Source organism: Leptonotus elevatus, chromosome 20 (genome assembly GCF_054856555.1).
Source record: "Leptonotus elevatus isolate MCC_2025b chromosome 20, RoL_Lele_1.0, whole genome shotgun sequence".
Lineage (NCBI taxonomy): Eukaryota > Metazoa > Chordata > Actinopteri > Syngnathiformes > Syngnathidae > Leptonotus > Leptonotus elevatus.
In genome coordinates, this window is record NC_141258.1 from 13,660,123 (window position 1) to 13,683,079 (window position 22,957).

Below are 22,957 nucleotides of genomic sequence, written 5' to 3' on the forward strand. Positions count from 1 at the left end.
CGGCGCCGATGCCTGGGTGCGGGGGATCCCCGGGATCTGGGGGTCGGGGGCTGCCGGTTGGTGGGGATGAGGTCGGGGGGGGGCGGCTTGGTTGGGGGTGGGGGGTGTTTGGGAGGGAGGGTGCTGGGGGGGGGGGTGTCTCGGGGTTTGGGGACCTGGGGGCGGCTGGGACTGGGTTGGGGTGGATGGCGGGGGTGGATGAGGGGCGGGGTCGTGGGGGGAGCGGGGGCTGTGGACCGGTGGGGTGCCTGGCGGGCCTGCAGTGCCCCGTCCTGCTGCGTTGGGTTGGGGGCGCGGGCCGTGTTGGGGTGGGGGGCACTCCTGCTCCTGGGTTTGCTCTCCGGCCTGGGGGGCCCTGAGGTATTGCGCTTGCTCTGTCCTGGCAGGGTTCGACGGCTCCCCTCTTTGGTGGAGATTTTCATGCATGCCAGATCCACCAGCATCTATCGAAACTCAGACACAATCTGCTTCTTCCTCAGGTCATTGAATCGGTGGAGGCTGGTGTCTGTGGATCTCACTATGCCTCGTCTGTCCTTCCTTCCTTTCCTCAGTCTCCCTTTGGTCTCTTGAGGTCTCCCCAATTTGTTGGAATTTAGATGTCTCTGGGGTTGGTGAAGGACTCTGGCTGGAAGTGTTCGGTTTAGGTGAACGGTATGGGATTTTTTAACTCTTTGACTGCCATAAACGTTATAAAACGTTTAGCATAAACCTAGGGAAGGGCGCCGAGAACGTTAAAAGACGTCCCCTATGTTTTTTTTTTTTTTTTTTTTTCAAAAACGGGTGCAGGAAAGCCTTGGGCAGCTGTGCTGAAAGTATCAGGCACATATGATTAGTCAAAGACTCGTTTTGGCCCCTAGAGGGCAGCGATGACTCTCTTTGCACAAGGTTGGATGGGCCGCCCACCGTGGGCGTCAGTAGAAGACGTGAGGCGGAGCTAGAGTGTTGAGGAGACAATGGCTGATGAAGCCACAATGGCTGACCAAGCAACCGGTTACAAGCAGCTCACGCTTGAGCATTTTTTTCAAAGACGGAAAGCATCAATCAATACTAAAAAGCGCATTGATGTCAACGATGATGATGACTCCGAGCTCTACGCCAAAGTTGGAAGCTTTGGCGCGACTGTTACTATCACGTAGTAAGCCTCACCGGCTAAGCGCGGCTAGCGCGGCTAGCGCTGCTAAGGCCGGAAAACGCGCACAATAGCCGGCCGGGTACTTCTGCACAAGCGGACATTCGATCGGGCGATGGAGAGTTGGCATCGACCAATGCAGATTGATGATGATGATGATGATGACTCCGAGTTTGACGCCAAAGTTGGAAGCCTGGACGTGTTTACGATCACGTAGTAAGCCTCACCGGCTAAGCGCGGCTAGCGCGGCTAGCGCTGCTAAGGCCGGAAAACGCGCACAATAGCCGGCCGGGTACTTCTGCACAAGCGGACATTCGATCGGACGATGGAGAGTAGTCGAAAAGCATCGACCAATGCACATTGATGATGATGATGATGGTCACTCCCGAGGTTGACGCCGGAGTTGGAAGCATTGACGCGGCCGTTATTCTCTCGTCATAAAGCCTCACCGGCTAGCGCTGCTAACGCCGGAAAACGCGGAGCTGCACAAGCGGACATTCGATCGGACAATAAAGAGTACCCCGAGTCCAATGCATATTCATCGGAGGAGCGGGTACAGTCTGATCACGGAGAAGACACTGTTTCTGGACTACGATGCCACCATGAATGGAGTGGATAAAATGGATCAGAACATCTCCTACCACCCGGTATAGCAACTGAAGGACACGGGGAAGCGAGACGTAACGAAACCGTAGCATGATCCTGATATTAGACTTGATGACACACTGCAGTATATACTTGCTATTCCCCGGAAAAAAACGGCCTGCAAGAAAGTGGCGCACGCGAAGAGGCAATCTGTTGTGCAAATGCTGTTGCGTCTCTTTGCACGCAGGAGAGTGTTACAAAAAGAAAAACTGTCGTTGAAACATCCACATATTTGTAAATAGCACCACAGTTGCACACATTTGTAAATAGTTTGCCAAATTGTTGTCAAATTGTTACACTGTTGAATGTAAATAAACGTATTTTGCTATCAAAAAACACTTTTTCATTCTTGGTGGTAGTGTTTTATAGAAGTAAAGCACTATTTAGGTGTTTGTGGCATCATTCATGGACAAAAAGAAGTGTAAAATTCACTAGAATGCATGAAATAATATCGTTTCACTAAAAGCTTGATTTCTCCATATTTTGGTCCAAAACAGGCGAAATTGGGTCAAACTAACCATTTTCTATTGTTGATTACTAAAGAACGGAATAAGGTAGAAACAAACTTTTTTTTTTCTGATGAAAGATGAAAGTCCAATCTTTCATTTGGTAGTACGTGTGTTTCCATAGTCCAAACAGAACATTTTCTGTGGACCTTGAAAGATCAGTCAAAATGCTTAAATCGGCTGGCACTGGCGGCATCCCTTTTCTGAAAACGTCTGGCAGTCAAAGAGTTAATAGGTTTTAGGTGAACTAATGAATACACACACACTCACACGCACACACACATACAAAAAAAAAATGAGAGCAATGATGATGACACGTCAAATCGGTAAAATTACCGAATGAACAATACTGAGCTCTCCAAGAAAGAAAGAAAAGGGATGCACAGTGTGGCTGCAAGTCCTTGCTTTGGAGCGCGCGCTGTGGCTCAAGTCCGGGGCTCAAAGAAAGAAGCCACGTGGTGGCTATCAGCGTGTTTGGCGACCACATCTCTCGTGATAGTCAGGAGAAGTTCATAGGGTGAAGAAGGAGAAGGCAAGAGCAGGAGGGGAAGAGGAGGAAGTTCCTTCGCGCGCTGGCTTTTAAACTGTGTCCCAGGGGGCCGGCAGTTTGGTCCCGCCTCTTCCGTGCGCATGAAACAGACTTGGTCGACTGAGACCAAGCTTTTGGGATAGTATTTGATAAAAAAATTTTTATCAGAATTAACAAGCCAGATGCTTCATTTATTATTCTGAACACATTTCAAACATTACCGCGATCATAAAGTTATTGAATCCGCTAAGTTTACTAATTACCTAAACTTAGGTGGCTATATAAATTACACACATCATTCATTTGAGATAGACATACAGGTTGTGAACAAAGATAAACAACAGGAGTCACTTGATGTCAGTCAAGTGCATAGAGTCCGTGTATGTCCCGAATTATGTATACTTCAGATTAATTAGGAGCGGCAGGATTCTTGAGGATAACCGATCATGACCACTTGAGGGCACTGCTGTACCATTTAACTTCCAAGGGGCATTGTTTAAATAAAAAAAAACACACATGGCTAATTCCTGTGGATAAACCAGACCATAAAAGATGGTCTGGGGACTGATAAGCAGTCTTATCGCTAGTTTGCTTGATAAACAGGATTTCAGGTCTGTAGGAGCTGTGGTATGCGTTTCCTGGGGGTTGTAAAACGAAATCCAGTCCCTGCTGGAGGGAAACTCAAAGAGTCCTTTTGAACTGAAAACACAGAGCTAAGACGCGCACACACATTCCCCAGGGGGAAATGTTAAAAAGGCAAATAAAATGGAAAAATTGAGGGTGACGGGCAATATTCGTTACAGGGGTTAGGGCAAGGGTGCTCAAGTTCAGTCCTCGAGAGCCCCAATCCAGCCTGTTTTCCATGTTTCTCTCCACTAACACACCGAATCATGATCAGGATCGTTATCAGGCTTCTGCAAAGCTTGCTGATTAGCTGATCATTAGATTCAACTCTGCTGCACGAGGGAAACATGGAAAACAGGCTGGATAGGGGCTCTTGAGGACCGAATTTAAGCACCCCTGGGTTAGGGGATAAGGGTGGACATTCTGACACAGTCCAAGATTAAAAAAGCCCCAGATTTAAAAACAAAAAAAACCTTGCCCGTATTATTGGATGCATCATTTCTGACACCTTGTGGTGATGAGTGCACACAGCAAATCTACTCTTGGTCCAGTATTCACTTACAACAGAAATGTCAATGGATTTATACTAAACCACTAGACAATGGAGGTTTATGGCACCCGAATTTACCACCGGGCTATATATATAAACCAACAACAAAGATATCAAAACCAAACAAAGGCGGGGGAGGGAAGCCAAAATGATATCATTCAACAAATAAAAGTGTCAGTGGGCAGTTGACATCACATCAGTACGATGACGTATTAGGCCCACGTATAAATATATATATTTTAGATTTTTATATATATATAATTTGGGACAATGCCAAGTGAAGGTTCGGGACAAGCAAAATAGGAGTTAAGATCGCCGCATTAATCGCTCGCAGGCCATGGACCATACGAAACTTTCCAGTATCGTTCTTCTCAACGGGTAAAATAGGCGTGTTATAATCAGAGCCGGAAATTTCACACAACACTCCTGCTTTGAGCAAACCGTCAATTGTTTCCGAAATGCCAATCATTCCAGCCTCTTTTACAGGGTATTGGGGAACATATATTTGTCCTGGTTTCATCTGAAACACAACAGGTGAGACGTTACAGAGACCAACATCAGTGGGATCCATGGACCACAGCGATGTGGGAAAGAAATCAAGAAGGTAACCAGCAAAATCGCTGTCGGTTGTTTCACGTCCATGGTGCCTATCCAGAAGCTGGTGCTCCAAAACGGAAGTGGGTAAAAATGTATTAGACTAAATCCAATAAGCATCAAGTGACGGGGAAATAAATTTTGCCAATCAGTGGCCTGTGTGCATGCCAGGACATTTGGTGCAATGCATACAACAGTTACCATATCATAACATCTGAGGTTACAAACCCAAGTGACCAGAGAGTAAAGTGCTCAGCTTCGAGCCAACCACTGGAGTCAATATCCACTCTTGCCCAGTAGATGTCGGCAGTGGCGCATGCCACTGGGCGTTGTTCAACAAGCGGGAACTGGGAGGTGGCACTGGAGGCAGAGGAGGCAGAGCAGCAGTAGGTGTTACCATCCGGAAATTCCAGGATAAGTCCATCAGGGCTGCATTTGATGAGAGGGCATGTGGTGATGAGGAGATCTCTGCCCAAAGGATTGACTGAACAGTTAGGTGCAAACACAAAAGACTGCAAAAGAGTCTGTGAAAAAACATTGAACAGTCACTGAGCATGTGGATTCAGGGCGCCATCATTGTGGAAACTGTCCACCAGAGGGAGGCAGATACCGTTGGTTTGGCACCGGGGAATATCCTTGTTGCTGCTGCGGTTGCTCTCGCCCTCGGGGTTGGTTGTAGCCTCCTCGATTGTAGCCACGTGCCGGTTGTTGGCCTCTGCCTCTCCACCCTGACGCTTGAGGTCGCTGTCTGCAATCGCGGGCCCAATGACCAGGCCGTCCACAATTAAAGCACATGTTAAGGCCACTTAGGGGGCGCACCTCGACCCATGAATGAACCTGCTTGATACATCATGCACTCGGAACCGACAGAGGGAGATGAGATCACAGCAAGAGCGGCTTCTTCCTGCTTTTTTAGATTTTGCAACTGCAACATAGCAAGTTGTGTTTCTGTACTTTTGTGTTTGTCTACCTTAGACTCTTTTTCTTTAGCATGTCTCCTCAAATGATGTTTAAGATGTGACAACCACCGGTCAACCTCAGCACCGGGAAGATCCGGATTGGCCTCCATGGCCTGTGCCACAGACTTGGGAACGCCTTTCAAAATAGCTACTCGGAACACTTGCGAATGCAAGGCGGAGGCCGTAGGGGCGTGTCCTGTTTTTCAGAGTGTAATCAGTGAGGGCCCGATCAACAAAAGCCGCGGCCTCCTCATCTGCTTTGGGAGCGAACACCAAATCTGAAATGACACACTCAGGAAGGGGAAACAAAGCGTCTAAGGCTTTAGACAAGGTTAAATTATTTTCTCGCGTAAGAGCCTAATTATCAGGGAGAAAAAAAAAATGGAATTTTACATTAAAATATTCAACTATAAAAGCGGACATAATTGTATAAAAAGAACACAGATATCACCTGCTATTAACATTTGTCCCGTAACCACTCTCTGCACTACTTGAAGCCAATTGGTACCACCAGATTGCATAGGCGGAAGTTTCTACATCAACACACTCACATCAGTCGGAGAGAAAGGTTTGTAAAACATAGCAGAGTTACCAGCGGACGGGTCAACTTTAGCTAACATGGGTGCCTGCAAGATTTGGGAACGAGTCACAGGCCGATGAGGAGGAAAAGCTGGACCTTTGGAAGATTCTTCGGGGTCTTCAGAACCTCTGGTTCGGTCCAGAACGGAGTCAGGGTGGGCACCTGAAAGATTCTGGACATAACACATAACGCTACTTGATTCTGTAACTGAGCAATGTACAACCTGTTTTCCACTTCCTCATTCGAAGGGCCTCTAGTTGCGTGTTCCCATCACCATCATTCTTGCTCTCGCTTTCATTTCCACAACTTTCTTATCATTCTCTCTCACCCTCCCGTTCCCCCTCAGGCAATAGTCCCAAGCTTTTATACAGAATATTCTGGGCACAAGTGAGTTACAGGCAATGGCTGTAGCATCTCACAAGTGCGAAGTTACAGAGGACTTACAACATTCTTATACTATCTTGAAGGGCGGTAACACAAAGTTTCCAGTTCAACAGTTCAACAAAGTTAACCGGACGTGCATGATAACACTATCCAGACACAGAACAAAGATCATTTGAGGAATAGAGGAAGTTATGCAGTCATGACTACACCTGGCAGAGATAGCGATATCACTCAAGGATATATCCGCAGAACAAAGCTCTACTGAGAAAATTATATGTTTTAGTTTTTTTATAGAGGGATATGCCTACATGTCATACCAATTGAGGAGGGGGGGGGGGTGTCTATAATTAAACCCGTTTTTTTTTGTATGCATACATGCAGGTTTAATGCGGCGAAATAAGAGGTTTTTCTTATAGATCTAGGTGTAAAATGTGTGCTTTTAATGAGGCGATCCTGTATAAATGTCGGAAACAATTGCGTTTTCATTCGGAATATAAACTGTCACAAAAACAAGACGTGTTTTTAACTTAAAAGTGTGTTCTGCTTTAAAGCTTATACCCAAGTACCGTATTGACCATTTGCACCGACGTCACATGATCACGTGATTGCCCTATAACGGAAAGCAGAAGGAAAAGATTGTCGAATAGAAGTGGACGTGACCCAAAACGACTTTGTGACTTAGCGACTGCTATTTTACAAATTTAAATTTATTATTGCCCATAGAGCCATGGAATCTACTACTTCAACCGAAGTTCGTCTGTCAGTCGAAGTTGCACATTTAGTCGGGACTCATAGAGCGCAATATTTACTTAGTTTGATTTAGATTTAGTTTGAAAACAGCCCCTTACCTTCTGTTGCCTGCTGTTTTTACCAAGTTAATCCAATTGCCGACTTTGCCGGAATTCACAGCACACGACCTATATCATTATGTAGTCAATGCCGTCTCTTCTCCTTACACCGGGGCTGATTCAAAAGCTTGTCGCTGGCTGAGTCTCTGGGACGAGATGCTACGCTCACGCCGGGGGACAATATACCTCGTAATGCAAAGGTAAAACTTGTTTATCATGCTAACTGACTTATTTTTAAATAGTCCGTTCTATATTGAAACACTGTGATGATGTTATGTTACTATGTTTACTAGCATGGAACAAATGGCTATCGTAATGGCAAGCTATGCAATAATTTGATGAATATGACTCCGGCTCCAGAGTGAAAAACTCCAAGCACAAAGACGAAATCCCCCATTATTAAACAGTCAAATGCACTTAATAGTTTTGAAGAAGGTGCATTTTAAAACCAATCTCTGTGTATCTGCAGTTGGAGTGGACGCTAACTATCTGGCTCGTTAATGTGATTTGAAACACGCAATTCGACTCCTCTGTTACAATCTTTGTTAGAGTGTACGTTTACTACTAAAATGTATGAACATTTATCTACTAACCTCGCAAAAAAACTATCGCTGCTAATCCGTGAATACTTTGTGGGCTGCCAGTCCTTTCTGTCGATTGCTGCTATCAATCGACGTCTTTTGTCTTTATTAGTAGGTATGCGATAAAAAGTAACATTTGGTTTACTCCTTTGTCTGTCTGTAGAACCGAGCGCACAGCAAGATATGACCATTTCATAAGACCCTGAGTCCTTACCGGATGACCGAGCTTCTCACCCTATCTCTAAGGGAGAGCCCGGACACCCCGCGGAAGAAACCCACCTCGGCCGCCTGCATCCGGGATTCCGTTCCCTTGGTCACGACCCACAGCTCGTGATCACAGGCAAGGGCAGAAACGCAGATCGACTGGCAAATCGAGAGCTTCGCCCTTCGGCTCAGCTCCTTCTTTACCACAACTGACCGATACAGAGTCCGCATCACTGCAGACGCAGCACCGATCCGCCTGTCGAACTCCCGCTCCATTCTGTTCTCACTCGTGAACAAGACCCCAAGATACTTGAACTCCTCCACTTGGGGAAGGATCTCATCCCAGACCCAGAGAGAGCATGACTGAGGACCATGATCTCGGATTTGGAGGTGCTGATCTTCATCCCAACCGCATCACACTCGGCTGCGAAACCGCTCCAGTGAGAGTTGGACCACGTCATCTGCAAAAAGCAGAGATGCAATGCGGAGGCCACCAAACCGGACCCCCTCAACGCCGTGGCTGCGCCTAGAAATCCTAGAGGGCAAAATTGCTTAAAATGATCTCCCGTTTGCAAAAAACTTTGAAGCCCCTATGAGCATCCTAAAGAAACCTGTCCGGTCTATCCGGTCAGTCGTGCTCAACCCTCAGTGACTCGATGAACAAATTTCCTCCATGATGACCTAATTTCTACCTCACAGCATAGTTCAGCCAGTCTCTGTCCCATCACTCTCATCACGCCCTCAATCCATCTCGTTCTTTGCCTTCCGTGCCTCCTTCCTCCTTCTACCTTACCCAGCATGATACTTTTCTCCATGCTATTGGCTCGCATCACATGTCCAAAATAAGTCAGTTTGTGCTTCAGTGCTTTTGATTCCAGGGACGTTTTTGGAGAGGCATATTTTATCACTAAAGCATTAGATACCTTTTCTGTCCAAGATATTCTCAGGACTCGTCTCCAGCACCACATCTCAAAGGCATATATTCTATATTATATATATAAATATATGCAGTTTGTACATAAATTAACATGCATACATCCCAATATTTTGAATTAATAAAAAATAAAAATAATTTGAAGTTCTTTTGTCAGTTTGAATTTTGCTGCTTTTGCTGATGTTTTAAAGTTTTGTCGAGGTACCGTTTCAGTACCGATATCGAGTTATTTTATGTAGGTATAGTTTCGAAGTCAAAATTTTGGTATTGTAACAACACTAGTATGTATGTATGTATGTATATATATGTATATATATATATATATGTATGTATGTATGTATTTATATATATGTATATATGCATATATATTAGGGGTGTTAAAAAAAATTATTCGGCAATATAGCGCGATATTACAGCGCACAATTCTTGTATCGATTCAATATGCAGCCGCATCGATTTTTAAAGATAACATTTTGATGGAAATATTCAACAAAATGTCTTAATTAGATTTAGGATTTACACTTTAAGCATGGAAGAATGTTATATTAATGGAACATTAAGCCTTAAAATTTGATTTGTTAGTTTGTTACAGTGGACCTGTGTTTACAGAGGACTTACAACATTCTTATACTATCTTGAAGGGCGGTACCACACAGTTTCCAGTAAACAAAAAAAAAAGATTTCATATTGAAGTATCATCAAGGACATACCCACAAAGTAATGGAATGGAACATACCAGCATGGTAAGCAACAACTAACCAATACCAACAATGATAAGAAAGAGCCAGTGCAGGGCAAATAAAACTAAGCCCTGCCCTCTTGATACTGTGACCAGATCATGTGTTTGTAAGATGCTTTAAAGCTACAATTGTTTCGATATTGCTTGTGGCGTGTATGCGCGCGTCAAATGGCCATTTATCCACTAGCACAGAGGTGGGCAATCTCGGTCCTCGAGGGCCGGAGACCTGCAGGTTTTAGAGGTTTCTCACTTCTAACACAAGCTGATTCCAATCAACAGGATCGTTATCAGGCTTATGCAGGGCTTGCTGATGAGCTGATCATATATCAGCTGTGTTGGAGAAGGGCAACATGCAAAACCTGCAGGACTTCGGCCCTCGATGTCACAAATCTGCACTAGCAGGTATGTGCAGAATCCCCTTATCAGTCACACTGGTGACAGGAAGGCAATATCAAACATATGCCGTAACGCCTCTGCCTCACAATCTTTTTTAAATTAAATTTATGATGAAAGGCATTCTGTCATGTTAGAATAATTTCAAATAAATCAAAGTGTGTCAATTGTGCTTCTTCAAACCTCCATCACAAGAAGGCGGCAGCAAACTTCAACACATCTAATTGGGGTTTTTTTCCGATAAAGAACAAGTGGTAGCCTACAGTTGACGTGTTGGTTAAAACCTAGAATAAAAAGAAAATCTAAGAATTCTATTGCTTCGGAATGTTTAACCTTCAGTGTCACCATCACACATCATTGGTGGGAGTAGACGTAATTTCACAAAATCTATCGTTCAGTCTGATTACATTTCGTAAGATTCACTTTGTGAATAATTTTTTTTATATTACACCATCAATTAATACTCGAATAACTTTCAATCAATAACTCAATCATATATATATATATCCATCTACACTCTTATTTTGGAGCACGTCACCGGATGTAGAGAGATGAACGTGATTCGCTGCACCGATGAACAATATTGTCAGAAAATGTCGAGTTAATGTACAGGAAAACTAACCATGTTTCTTAATCGTCCAAATGCAGTTTGAAGATTTATTTTTTTTATACACGCAATTAAATCTATTGTTAAACGTGTTACTTTAGATAATATTTTAATAGAGTATTTCTTTTTCCGTGACACGAGATTTGGCCAACTGGAGTTGCCGTAGAATTCACGTGATAGAACATATATTCCATTCCAGGCTGCTTTACGTAGCTACACACGCTTCACTATATAATTCATAATAATTCATCCTGAATTCGTACTGAACCAACTTAAACGTCGACACTGTGCGTCCGTTACTGCTTTATTGAAGTCAAACATAACTGTTACATTTCGTGTGTGGTTAAATTCATATCAAACAGTGCTCGTCGAAATTTCTCGGCCCTGTTTAGCTTAGCTTATCTTACTTTCGCTTAGCTTGGCTTGCTAGCCGCCAAATAAGTAGACGACGAGGTGTCTGTTATCGACAAATTGGCTTAGCAGGCATAAAGTGCCGTGAATATCATGTGAAAATGTACGCAAGAACGAACGTCAAGTACGAAAAGGAGCTTTGTGGCGCACAAGAGGAGAACGAGCGACAACTTCCACTGCTGGACGCTGTTTGCAAGCAACCTCGAGGTGTGTTCAACAGAGCAGATTTGTCACTTGTTTATTCCGTACTTTTCAACAATATGTCTGTATTTATTTCGAACTTTGTTACGTTTACAGTTTTTCTCAGTGTCTTTGGTACATTTCCCAGATCAGAATTTAATGTCTCAGAACTACTTGTTCAATTTTCACATCACTGTGTCACTTGTACACAGCAAAAAGCAGTTTCTCTTTTTTTGAACTGCTGTATGCAAATGATTATGAACAATTTACTTCTGTTTCCTACAATATAATTTGCTTATGATATGTTCATACTTGCCATCTTTGGGTTGTGAAAAAATAGGGAGATCTTTTGTTACTTTCGGACAAATCATTGTGACAGTTTCAACATAACAATTTCCAACATATATTTGTTACATCCGAAAAGAAAAAGGGCTGACGGGATGAAGCCAAAGCTTATTCATTCCAATCCCCAGAATACATGTAAGACGCAGTTATCAATGTGTTGAACCTGTCTATAATTATTCTGTGAAGCGAGTGCATATTTACAAGATTTTTTATTATTATTTTTTTTTGTAGAACATCGTTATGGAGTTTTGGGGGAAAATAGATTTATTAATTTTTTAGCCCACATTGCCCACCCCTAATCTTTATTTTACAATTATGCTGATTTTGTGATTGTGTAGTGTAATAATTGAAATTGTAAGCAAATTTCGATTATTGCACAGCCTTAATACTGACGATACACACCATTTGCCAGCTTTGTTATTCTTTTACTCATGTGGCCCATGTGATAATCTTAAAGATGAAATACATAGCATCACAATAAAGTGACTTTACCAAACCATGTGTATCTTGTGTCCCACAGACGTCAGTGAAAAATATCTATCTAAATGTCCTAAGCGGCAAGAGCCAGAGTTCCCTGGCGTAAAAGAGGAGGACATGGAGGCTCTTCAAGTTAAAGAAGAAGAGCAGCCGCAGCCGCCCAACATAAAAAAAGAGGAGCAGCTGCCACCATGCATTAAAGAGGAGGAGGATTTTACGGAGTTGCCCGTGACTGGTGTCAATTTGAAGATTGAAGATGATTGTCAATATGAAGAGAACAAAGGGGCGGAGCCTCCAAGCACTAGCTCAAGACAACAGATAACAGAAGGTGATGATGACCACCGTGGAGGATCACAAGCAGATAGCTGGTTAGCTCCAATGTCAGATGATGAAGACACGTCACACTCTCCTCACACTGATGACTATGAACAGTCTGACAGTGATGTGACATGTCACACTGACAGCAAACCTTGGAAATGTTCTCAGTGTGGAAAAACTTTTGGCTACAAGCATCAATTGAGAAAACACGTGATTGGCCACACTGGTGAGAAACCCTTTGCTTGCTCAGTTTGTGGCCAGAGTTTCTCTTTGAAGGGAAACTTAAAACAACACACAAGAACCCACACTGGAGAGAAGCCTTTTACCTGCTCAGATTGTGGTAAAAGATTTACTCAGAAGAGAAGCTTAAAAAGACACACAAGAACCCACACTGGAGAGAGGCATTTTGGCTGCACAGTTTGTGGTCAAAGTTTTTCTGAGAAGGGACACTTAAAAAGACACATGAGAACCCATACTGGAGAGAAGCCTTTTACCTGCTCAGTTTGTGGTCAGAAATTTGCTGTGAATGAAAATTTAAAAATACACACAAGAACCCACACTGGTGAAAAACCTTTTGCCTGCTCAGTTTGTGATCAAAAATTTTCTCACAAGGGAAACTTAAACATACACACAAGAACACACACTGGAGAGAAGCCTTTTGCTTGCTCAGTTTGTGGCCTAAAATTCTCTGAGAAGGGAAGCTTACAAGTACACACAAGAATCCACACTGGTGAGAAGCCTTTTGCCTGCTTATTTTGTGGTCAAAGTTTCTCTCACAGGGTAAGCTTAAAAATTCACACAAGAACCCACACTGGAGAGAAACCTTTTTCTTGCTCAGTTTGTGGTCGAAATTTTTCTCAAAAGGGGAAATTAAAAATCCACACAAGAACCCACACTGGAGAGAAGCCTTTTACCTGCTCAGTTTGTGGGCAACATTTTTCTCAGAAAGGATACTTAAAAAGACACACAAGAACCCACACTGGAGAGAAGCCTTATGCTTGCTCAGTTTGTGGTAAAAAATTTGCTGTGAATGAAAGCTTAAAAAGACACACACAAAAATCACACTAGTGAGAAACCTTTTGCCTGCTGAATTTGTGGTCACAGTTTCTCTGAGAAGGGAGACTTAATAAAACACAACAACCCATCCTGGAGAGAAACCCTTTGCCTGCTCAGTTTGTTGTCAAATATTCCCAAGTAAGGCTAAAGCTAAGAGGCACAAGTGTGCTGGTGAGAATAGCAGTGATTAATGAAACTTGATATGATCTCATTTATGAATTTACATTTAAAATGGTGCACAAATCATGTCTACCGCTAAATGAACGAATGATTTGTGTACTTGTGTATTGTATGTGTCTTGACTTACCCTATTTTGAAATGTAATTTGTTTTAAAATGTTACATCAACCTGACAAGGGGCTGCAGATTATCTGACGGCTACAATCTGGCATGTTTACATGTAAATGCACATTCCTATGCACTCTGCCTTTATATGTATTTTTTAAATCACATTTTCCACATTTAATATTAAAGGTAATTACAATGACATTGAATTTAAATAATCTACATTTTTGTGATCTATTTGCAAGTGTTGACAATTAGCACTTGTGCCAAAACACTGCGATGTATATAGTTTGCCCCTTTTTTCGTGTGAAGTTCATACCCAGTAAGTGAATGAATGATTGATTGCAATTGACTTTGGAGAAACTGATTTATTGTGGTGAGATAAAAAAAATAAAGTGTACCTGAATATGATCCTGAATAAAGTACTGCTCTTCACATGATTTTTCTCTCCATGACGTGCGCACACTTGACTGAAAAGGTGGCGCTTTTGAAATCAGAAGTCAAGAATAAAGGATTGTTCAGTTATTTAAATTGGGGCAAAATGTCATCACTATTTATTACCTTGCATTTTGAAATTTTGGTACAGATTTTAGCGGGGATCGTGCAAAAATATAAAATGGCACAAGACCTACAAAAAAAGTATTTTGAAGCCATATGTAAAACCCATCAGAAAGTCCTCCATTTTGGATTTACTTTTAATTTGTGCCTTGTTTTATTTTATTTTGGAGCATGTGGGAAAAACAAAACCGTTGTTCAACTAGTGTGCTGATTTGTCTGACTTGCGAGAACAAAGTGCATACTAGTAGATGGACCTTAGGAGATATAAAATATTTTTAGTAGTCGCTCAATAGCTTTCCACAAGTAACGAGCTGAGTCCTATCTGAGGTGTTAACAAATGCCACTGCTCGCCGTGGGAGGGTTGAGAGCAGGATGATGGTCACCTATAAGGAGTAGACATTGAAAAGAAGACACCGAGCACAAAATTGAATTTCAACCAACTCACCCCGTGTAAAGTTGTCCATCTTGATATAAGATGGAGGTGTGTCCTTGTATGTCAACTGTAGCTTGAAATGTAAGGTTTTTCTTGCTGGTAATATGACAACTGCAGTTGATGGTATTATGGAGATGATCACAGTGGAAATTATAAATGAAAAAGCTAGACATGTTTTAATTAGTTGTGGCTATAGATCACCAAGTTCATGTGTAAAAAATATTCACAAATATTGTAGGAACAATTTCGTGTTGTAGCACGCGGGACACCAAGATGGCCGTTAGGTGTCACCCTTGTTAACTACACAGCAGAGCCGTATATAGAGAGAGCTTGTGTCCAAATTTTCAAGGCTGGGTCTTCCCGAAGGCCGAATTTGTCGGCTGCATGACGTCACTCGGTCAATGCGCTACGGACAAGCAGCATTGATAATGGGTCTCCAGGTGGCCGAATGGTTACCATCGCTTACCTTCGGTACAGGTTGGCGTGAGTTCGCTTCCCCGCCTGAGTACCCAACCTTGTAAATTTGGACACAGACAGTCTTTTTTGTTTGTTTGTTTGCTTTCTTTATCAATTCAAACTCCAACATCCAATACAGACTGAGCACACAAACCACAACGGTGCTGTCAAACAAGAGACAAGAAAAAGAAAACGGGACACAGGCAGAGTCTGACCAAATGAAAACCCGGACGCCATGTTGTTACCCTCGGCGACGGGGCGGAGCGTGCGCTCAAGAGTGTAGCGTATGAGCATGTCTATCGTTTTGCACGCAAAATAACTTTCTTTCACAAACTAGGTGTACAGTTTATTTTATATTTCCCACTTGTTTTTTTTAACCTTTTATGTATTTGACAAGCTGATGATATACGGATTACACTGCATGTATGATACAGGCTATTACTATATATGGTATACTTTTACTGTACATGGATTTTGATTTTCAACGTTGTGAATGCTGGAAATGTAGCAGTGTGTTAATACATAACACATAATATGTATATGTATATAATAGATCTGATTACCCGTATTTGCTTTATCTCTTGTCTTTGGCTCCTGATACAACAAGCAAGACACTTGATAATAAAGACATTTTTTATGGTATCAATGAATGTATTATAATAGGTTCCTCTGTAATTTGTAATTTAAACGTGATTTCAGTGTACTGACAACCAAATGTCATATTTTCTTTTTAATTTTTATCATTGGCTTTCAATTGTACATGTACAATATTGGGAACTTTTATTTACAACATAAAATCCACAATAACTCATTTCCATAGTATGGGCCCTGATTCATCAAGAGTTCAAATTTATAATTTTAGTCTAAGCCTATTTAAGCCAGCAGGTAATCATCAGTTGCAGGTGTGTAGACTTGGAGCAATACAGTTTTTAGGCCGCTCTTAGGGTCGCTAGGGGTTGGACACATATTGAGCTTATTATTGGAAAGATTTGAATGTACTTTGTTGTAGGGATGGCAAAAATGGAACATTGAAGAAACGATCAAATCATTTGGAACAATTGATTCAGAAAAATAATCGATATTTTGGAACGTTCGGAACATCTCTCCACAGTGACATCTGGTGTCCAATTGTGGAATATCACATTCAAACAGTAGAGCAGTGTTGCCAACTGCCGAGTAAGGAACTTAAATATTGACTGTCTGTCATCACTCATCACCTAATTTACAGAGCTGGAATTCAGCATATGATGTTATTGTAATGGACGCCATAATAGAGAGAAATAATATCAAGGGAAAGAAAACTCACCCCCCTCAAAATATGTATAGAAGTACAAATTAGCTTTTTGTTGCTGATTCTTGGTTTGTTTTTAATTTTGCTTTTTAAATAGATAATAATAATTATGATTACACGTGACTATTTGAATCTGGACAAAGCCACTGAGGCTGGTTCGAACGTTACTGGTGAGAAACCATGCCCTTGGATAAATAGTAGTATCTTGGACTTGAGAAGATTGTGCGAGAAAACTGAGCGCTTGTGGAAATCCACCAGATTAGAGGTTCACAGACTATTTTAGGGACCTTACTTTCTCCCTAAATAATCTGATGAAAGAGGCAAGATCTAAATATTTTTATCATTTGATAACATCAAACAGGGGCGGCACGGTGGTTGACTGGTTAGCACGTCCGCCTCCCAGTGCAGAGGACGTGAGATCGTGCCTGGGCTTCGGCCTTTCTGGGTGGGATTTGCATGTTCTCCCCGTGCTCGCATGGGTTTTCTCCGGGTGCTCTGGTTTCCTCCCACATTCCAAAGACATGCATGTCAGGTTAATTGAACACTCTAAATTGTCCCTAGGTGTGGATGGTTGTTCGTCTCTGTGTGCCCTGCGATTGGCTGGCAACCAGTTCAGGGTGTATCCCGCCTACTGCCCGAAGCCAGCTGGGATAGGCTCCAGCGACCCCTGTGAGGACTTGTGAGTTAAGAAAATGGATGGATGGATGGATGGATAACATCAAACAAGGGAAATCCAAAGGGGCTATTTGACACAATTACCTCGCTTGTGTCTTACAGTGCTCCTGCTGCTCTCGTGCACAGGTCAGGTAGTAATTACTTTTTAAACGTTTTTATTGACAAGGTTAAGAGATATTAAATAGAATATTCCACCACCCTCTAATGAGGGACCAGCTCATGTTGACCTGCCTTCTCAAGCCTCGTCTTCTTTTAACCCAGTGTCGTTGGAGGACATTTTAGCTAGGACATTTAAATTTTTTGTCTGATGTCCTCCCTTTTAAACTTTTTAGAACTGTCTTTGACTCAATTGAGCCGTGGGTCACTAAAATCTTTAACCTGTCCCTCGCATTGGGTGTGTTTCCCAGCTCCTTTCAACATGCAGTGGTTAACCCAAGTCTTAAAAAGCCAAGTCTGGACCAGTCTGACTTCAAGAACTTTCAGCCTATTTCGAAGCTCCCCTTTCTGTCAAAGATATTAGAAAAACTGGTAGCTAAACAATTAGCATCCTTCCTTGAAGAACACAACATCTACGACAGGTTTCAGTCAGGGTTTCGGAAACACCATTCTACCGAAACAGCGCTACTGAAAGTGTTCAGCGATATCATGACGTCTGCTGACTCAGTACAGCACTGTTGCTTTTGGATTTATCTTCGGCCTTTGATATAATTGACCACAGTATCATGGTAAACCGGCTCCGGGATGTGGTGGCGTTTTCGGGTGCCGTGTTAGACTGGTTTGCCTCCTACTTGACTGGCACGAGTTTTAGTGTGTCAATCAACCACATTATGTCTGAGTCGGCTGACTTATGACAATATGGTGTCCCTCAAGGCTCAGTTGTGGGCCCACTTCTGTTCCTTTTGTATGTCTTCCCCTTGGCCAGATAATTCAACGGTTTGGTGATGTGGCTTATCACTTGTTCGCAGATGACATTCAGTTGTACTGTTCTTTTAAAATCTCTGAAGCCCGCAAATCTTTACTTAGCTGCCTGAAACAGGTAAAACAGTGGCTAAACGACAACAGTCTCCAACTAAACAAAGTCAAATTGGAGATACTTATAATTGCCTCTAACAGTGCCATCCCAGGCATTAAACATTACCTGGGCGATTTGAGCTCGCCACCCAAGACAAACCTCTGAGTTATTTTTGATGAGGGGATGTCCTTAGCCGACCACTCAAAGAAGTTACGTTGAGGTGTTCAACATTCCATTGCTTGTCCTTTAGAATATACGTTATGCATTCCAGAGGGAGTATGGACAACATCTGGTTCAGCCATTTTTTTAAGAGTAAGTTTGTAATTAGACTTCCATGCTAGCGCTATACATTTATTTGCTGTTATATATATATATATAACTTATGTAGTGATTATTTGGGTTGCCGTAATGGCGAATAATACATTTAGACGGTACTGAGGGGAGTTGTAATTTCCTCAGCAACCTCTGGGGGGAACCACGTTGACTTTGCTTGTTTGTAGGAGCAAAATAAACGATAAAAATCCTATTGTCAAGTATTCATAATCTGAAGTTGCTACTATAGTTAATTATGGAGTTCTTTGCTTTAATAATTGAATTACTAATCCACTCAGAAAACACAAATAATTCGGCAGAAATGGAATCTCTAGACAACACATTTATTTAGTAAACACACACATATATCAAACACAGCCTAACCTATTAAAGAAACAGAATCAAAATGTGAATCAAAGATAAAAAGAAAACATGCAACCAAACGAACTAAGATAAAAAGGGAATGAAAAAAGGTAGATGGGGAATAGAGATGGAAGCGTTTTGACCTGTCAACCCTGTTATTATTTGAATTAAAGCGTTGCGCCAGTGGTATATGGTCAGGTTGCAATGAAGGCACACTTACGGAATGGTTCAGGTGCACGGGAGAGAGAGGGACTCGGCGAGCGTCGATCCTCAGTTGAAGAAAACGAGTACACCCCACTGAGAGTCTCTGGGTCAAAGCCCAAAAAACCTAAATTTTAGATTACAAACGTCTACAGCTGAGTCTAATTATTCATTACACAGGTGTCAAGCAGACTGTTGACTATAAATGGGTGTTACTTAAAGAAAACACTTTCCCATTTCATGCTGTTAGCAATAGCACCACATGGGAAGAGAAATATCACAAGCTCAGGGAAAGAAAATAATTTCTTTGCACAACAAAGGTGATGGCTACAAGATCAGCAAAGCTTTACTTATCAGTCAGAACATTAAAAAGTGGTACAAAAATGTAGAAAAAGATGGAACTACAACCATCTCACAGAAACGTCAAGGTCGTCCACGGATGTTAACAACTGGACAGCAGCGTCTTCTGATGAGAAGGGAGGAAGAAAATCGACATCTAAGTTCACTGCAGTTATTTAAGGAAATAGAAAGCCAAACTGGGGTGACTATTTCCTGAGACACAATACGGCGGACGCTGCAGAGGAATGGCATGCAAGGGTGCCGTCCATGAGGGAAGCCTCTCCTAAAGCCCAGGCACAAAAAAAGTGCGCCTAGAGTTTGCCAGGGGCCCATGCTGACAAAGATGAAGACTACTGGGACTCTATACTCTGGAGTGATGAGACCAAGATAAATGTTTTTGGAATTGATGGCTTCAAAACTGTATGGCGTGACAAAGGTGAAGAATACAAAGAAAAATGCATGGTGCCTACAGTGAAACATGGTGCTGGCAGTGTCCTCGTGTGGGGTTGCATGAGTACTGCTGGTGTTGGGGAGCTGAATTTCATTGATGGCATCATGAATTCACAGCTGTATTGCTCAATTTTGAGAAAAAAAAGAATCTGCCATTACTCCATGCCCTTGGTCGTCGTGCACTTTTCCAACATGACAATGATCCTAAGCACACATCTAAGGTCACTGTTTTATTTCTGAGGAAGAACCAGGTGAAAGTGATTCAGTGGCCTAGTATGTCTCCTGATCTGAACCCAATTGAACACCTATGGGGAATTCTAAAGAGAAAAGTTGAGCATCACTCTCCATCTAGCATCCTGTGAAGAATGGAAAAGGATTGATGCAACAAAATGTTGCCAGCTTGTTCATTCTATGCCTAGAAGACTTGGTGCTGTGATTAAAAATCGTGGAGGCCATACAAAGTACTAAATGTAATAATTTTTTTTGTGGGGTGTACTCATTTTTACATCACCCCTATTTGAGTAAAACTGAAAAATGTGTAATCAAATTTGTATTATTAACCTTACTTCCATGTTACATAAACATAAATATATATATATATACATACATATATATATTTACACACACACATATATATATATATATGTATATATATATATATATATATATATGTATAATTCTCTTGGGCGCTGCATTGGCCCAGCAAGCTCGTTACCAGCGGGACACGTCAGAACCGCTGCGGGCCTACACCAATTTTTCCCCTAGCTACTTCCTGCCCAGGAATAGTTCACTATCTTTCGCAACATTTTCTGGCCTTCTGCCTTTCCATCCGATTCGTATTGGGTTAGTTACCACCCCAGTTTTCACTGCCCACAGAGACGTCTCTGTATTTGGGTACTTGCTGGCACCTTTATCGGACTCCTGTACCGTCACACAACAGATGTCTTGTTCAGGGAGCGGTTAATCAGAGACAATTCTCTTGGGCGCTGTGATGGCCCAGCAAGCTTGATACCAGCGGGACACGTCAAGACCACTGTGGGCTCCACCAGTTTTTCTTCTGGCTACTTCCTGCCCAAGAAAAGTTCACCATCTAGCTCAACATTTTCTGGCTTTCTGCCATTTGATCCCATTTGTATTGTGTTCGTTACCGCCCCAGTTCTCAGCCCACAGAGACGCCTCTGTATCTGGGCACTTGCTGGCACCTTAATCGGACTCATTTTAAATATTTAAATAAAAAAATCTTACATCAACCTCAAGCATCAAAATCTCTTTTTTTTTAGTACGACATTAGGAGCAGCGGGATGCAAGCAGCCTTGTCACGGATCAGTGTTGCACAGTAAGCCAGGATGGTCTGTCCTTTTCGACTTGTTGCCTCCTGCAGTTTTTGAAGAACACTGACGTACTCCTAAATAAGACACTGTGTTGCAGTATCTCCACAGGATGACATACATGTATGTCTTTTCCATCATTGGTTCTACTCTCTCAGACCCACTAGTGCCTTCCTCTGTGTACAGTATAAAGACATACAGGTGCTGGTCAAAAAGTTTGAATATCCCGAAAAGTTGAATAATTTCATTCAAAAAGTCAAACTTTCATAGATTATAGATTCAGAATTTAAGTGATTTCAAGTATTAATTTGTTTATCTTTACATTATTTGAGCTTCTAGATGATAAAAAACACAAAAACAGGATTTTAAATTAGAATACTGTGAAGAAATCACCATGCATACTTCCCAGTACTGTATTACAAGAGGAAAACGAGGGCCACAATACAGTACTATCAAGAGGAAAATGAGTGCCACCAGACCCAAAAACAAAGAGCTGACAGCACGCATCAAGAAAGCTCGGACGTCCAGGACCCCAGGCAATGTCTCGGCGCATCGAGGCATTGATTAAGGCAAAGGTATTCCCAACCAACTACTGAAGATTGACATATCATTTTGAAAATACCATCCATCTATTCTTATTTGCATACAAAACACTGGGAAGCATGCATGGAGATTTCTTCACATTATTAAAATGTTTTGACATCCTGTTTTTGTGGGTTTTATGAGCTGGAAGCCCAAATAATGTAAAAAATAAACAAATAAATAATTGAACTCACTTAAGTAGTGGGCCCTGAATTCATAATCAATGAAAGTTTGACTTGTTGAATGGAATTATGGAAAATGTTCAACTTTTAGAGGATATTCAAATTTTTTCACGAGCACCTGTATTGTTCGTACCCAAGTAACAATTTGGTCTCGTAGGTACCCCCATCCCCTACCCCCAAACACAGTGTTAAAATCTGGACAAATGACTAAAGTTACCCAAATTTTAATAATAAAAAAATTAACTCACCAAAAAGACAGTAGATTGCATGCTTGCGTATACAAGTGCTCGTCAAAACATTTGAATATCCTCAAAACGTTGAATAATTTCCGTAATTCCATTAAAAAAGACAAACTTTCATAGGTTATAAATTCAGGGCCCACAACTCAAGTGATTTCAAGTATTTATGTGTTTATTTTTACATTATTTGGGCTTCCAGCTCATAAAACCTACTAAAACAGGATGTCAAAAATTTGAATAATGTGAAGAAATCACCATACATACTTCCCAGTCTTTTGCATGGAAAAAAAAATGGATGGTATTTTCAAAACGATATATTAATCTTCAATAGTTGGCTGGATTCCCTTTGCCTGGGGTCCTGGAAGCTCAGGCTTTATTGATGCGTGCTGTCAGCTCTTTGTTTTGGGTCTGGTGGCCCACTCTTGATAGTACTGTATTACAAGAGGAAAACGAGGGCCACAATACAATCATATCAAGAGGAGCTAACAGCAAGCATCAATAAACCCTGATCTTTCAGGACCCCCAAGCAATGCCATGGCACATTCAGGAAGTTAAGGCAAAGGGATTCCCAACCAACTAATGAAGATTGACATATGGTTTTGAAAAATACCATCCATCCATCTTTAGCACAACCACCGGCCCACTAGAATTGCTTGAGG

General features: G+C 42.0%; 1 protein-coding gene across 1 annotated transcript; it reads left to right on the forward strand.

The window, feature by feature from the left end:
• Window positions 1-10,832: 10,832 nt before the first annotated feature.
• On the forward strand, window positions 10,833-14,288 carry LOC147157145 (uncharacterized). Its single transcript, XM_086064043.1, has 2 exons — window positions 10,833-11,424; window positions 12,263-14,288. The coding sequence occupies exons 1-2, from the start codon at window positions 11,319-11,321 to the stop codon at window positions 13,603-13,605; spliced, it is 1,449 nt and encodes a 482-aa protein (XP_085920169.1). The 5' UTR covers window positions 10,833-11,318; the 3' UTR covers window positions 13,606-14,288.
• Window positions 14,289-22,957: the final 8,669 nt, after the last annotated feature.